At 61.7% G+C, this 1154-nt stretch overlaps 1 protein-coding gene across 1 annotated transcript; it reads left to right on the top strand.

Moving 5' to 3' along the window:
• Positions 1–341: 341 nt before the first annotated feature.
• On the top strand, positions 342–1154 carry DQ04_20621000 (thiopurine S-methyltransferase; the record flags this gene model as incomplete). The annotated part of the gene is made up of 1 exon (XM_009317948.1): positions 342–1154. A coding segment is annotated over one exon (813 nt), but the record flags the coding sequence as incomplete, so codon positions are not given.

Genomic DNA, 1154 nt, shown 5'->3' with positions numbered 1-1154 from the left:
CTTCGCTGACGTGCGCAACGGCATGTGAAACCCACAATAAAACGAACAGCTGTATATCTCTTCATCCTGGTGTGTGGGTGAATGTTATAACGAAGATAGACACTCAGTAATGCAGCTGAATGGGGGTGGTCGCTGGCACTGCTGGTTGTTGTTTGCAACTGACACATGTGTGGTCCCCGTTTGCCTTTTGACCGACTGCTACGCCAGCGCAATTTCTTCTTCGCTCCGATTTTTTTTTCCTCCTTCACACCCACACACACATCTACTGTAGCAGCAGCAATAATAGTAGTAAGAGTAGGAGCAGTAGGTGGGAAGCAGAAGGATATCGTTGCGTTGTCGTCATGCGGTGCTGCGCATTGCGCCGCTCTGGCTTACGTACGCCGTCGGGCTCCGAGCTTGACGGGCAGATCCTCGTCAACCGCTTCCGCATGAACCACCGCAGTGGTTGGATGCCGCGCGCTATCACCGCCAGTCGGCTGCAGGGTTGGGTTGCTGTGGGCGGCATTCTGCTCGGTGCTGCCGTCTTTCTTGGGCCGTGGCTCGTCGACGAGTACCGCGAGATGCTCGGCTACAAGTTCGTTCCGGTGCCTCCCACCGCTATGCCACACACATCGCCCGCATGGTGGGAGAACGAGTGGCGCAAAGGCAACCCGCTGTGGCGCGCTGGTGAGTCCACGGCGGAGTTCTATCGTGGCCCGTTTGACTTTGTGCGTGAGGCAACGGGGCGTGACCTCTACGACGCCGACGCGTTCATGCAGCAGCAGCAGCAGCAGCAGCAGCAAAAGAGGCGGCAACGTCCACGCGCTCTGGTGCCTCTGTGCGGGGACTCGCCGATTGTGCGGGAGCTGGCGATGCGTGGCTTCGAGGTGGACGCCGTCGACGCGTCGGAGACAGCGATGCGGGCGTGTGTCGCCCGTACCGAGCGCGCCCTCCCGCTCGACGCGTACGCGCGCATCCACCTGCACTGGCGCGACATCTTCGCGCCGGAGCTCTGGCAAGGCCCGCTGCGCGGCGTGAAGTTCGACGTGATCTACGAGCGGCAGGCGATGACGTCGCTGAACCGCGAACAGCGCGCGGACTACGCGTTCCTGCTGAGGCAGGCGCTCGCCGACGACGGCGTGGCGTACGTCGAGGGCGTCTTCCGCACCGGCCGG

The sequence above is a fragment of the Trypanosoma grayi genome (assembly GCF_000691245.1).
Source record: "Trypanosoma grayi strain ANR4 Tgr_2062_V1, whole genome shotgun sequence".
Lineage (NCBI taxonomy): Eukaryota > Euglenozoa > Kinetoplastea > Trypanosomatida > Trypanosomatidae > Trypanosoma > Trypanosoma grayi.
The sequence above is the reverse complement of the archived record's forward strand: the minus strand, read 5'-3'. Positions and strand labels throughout refer to the sequence as shown.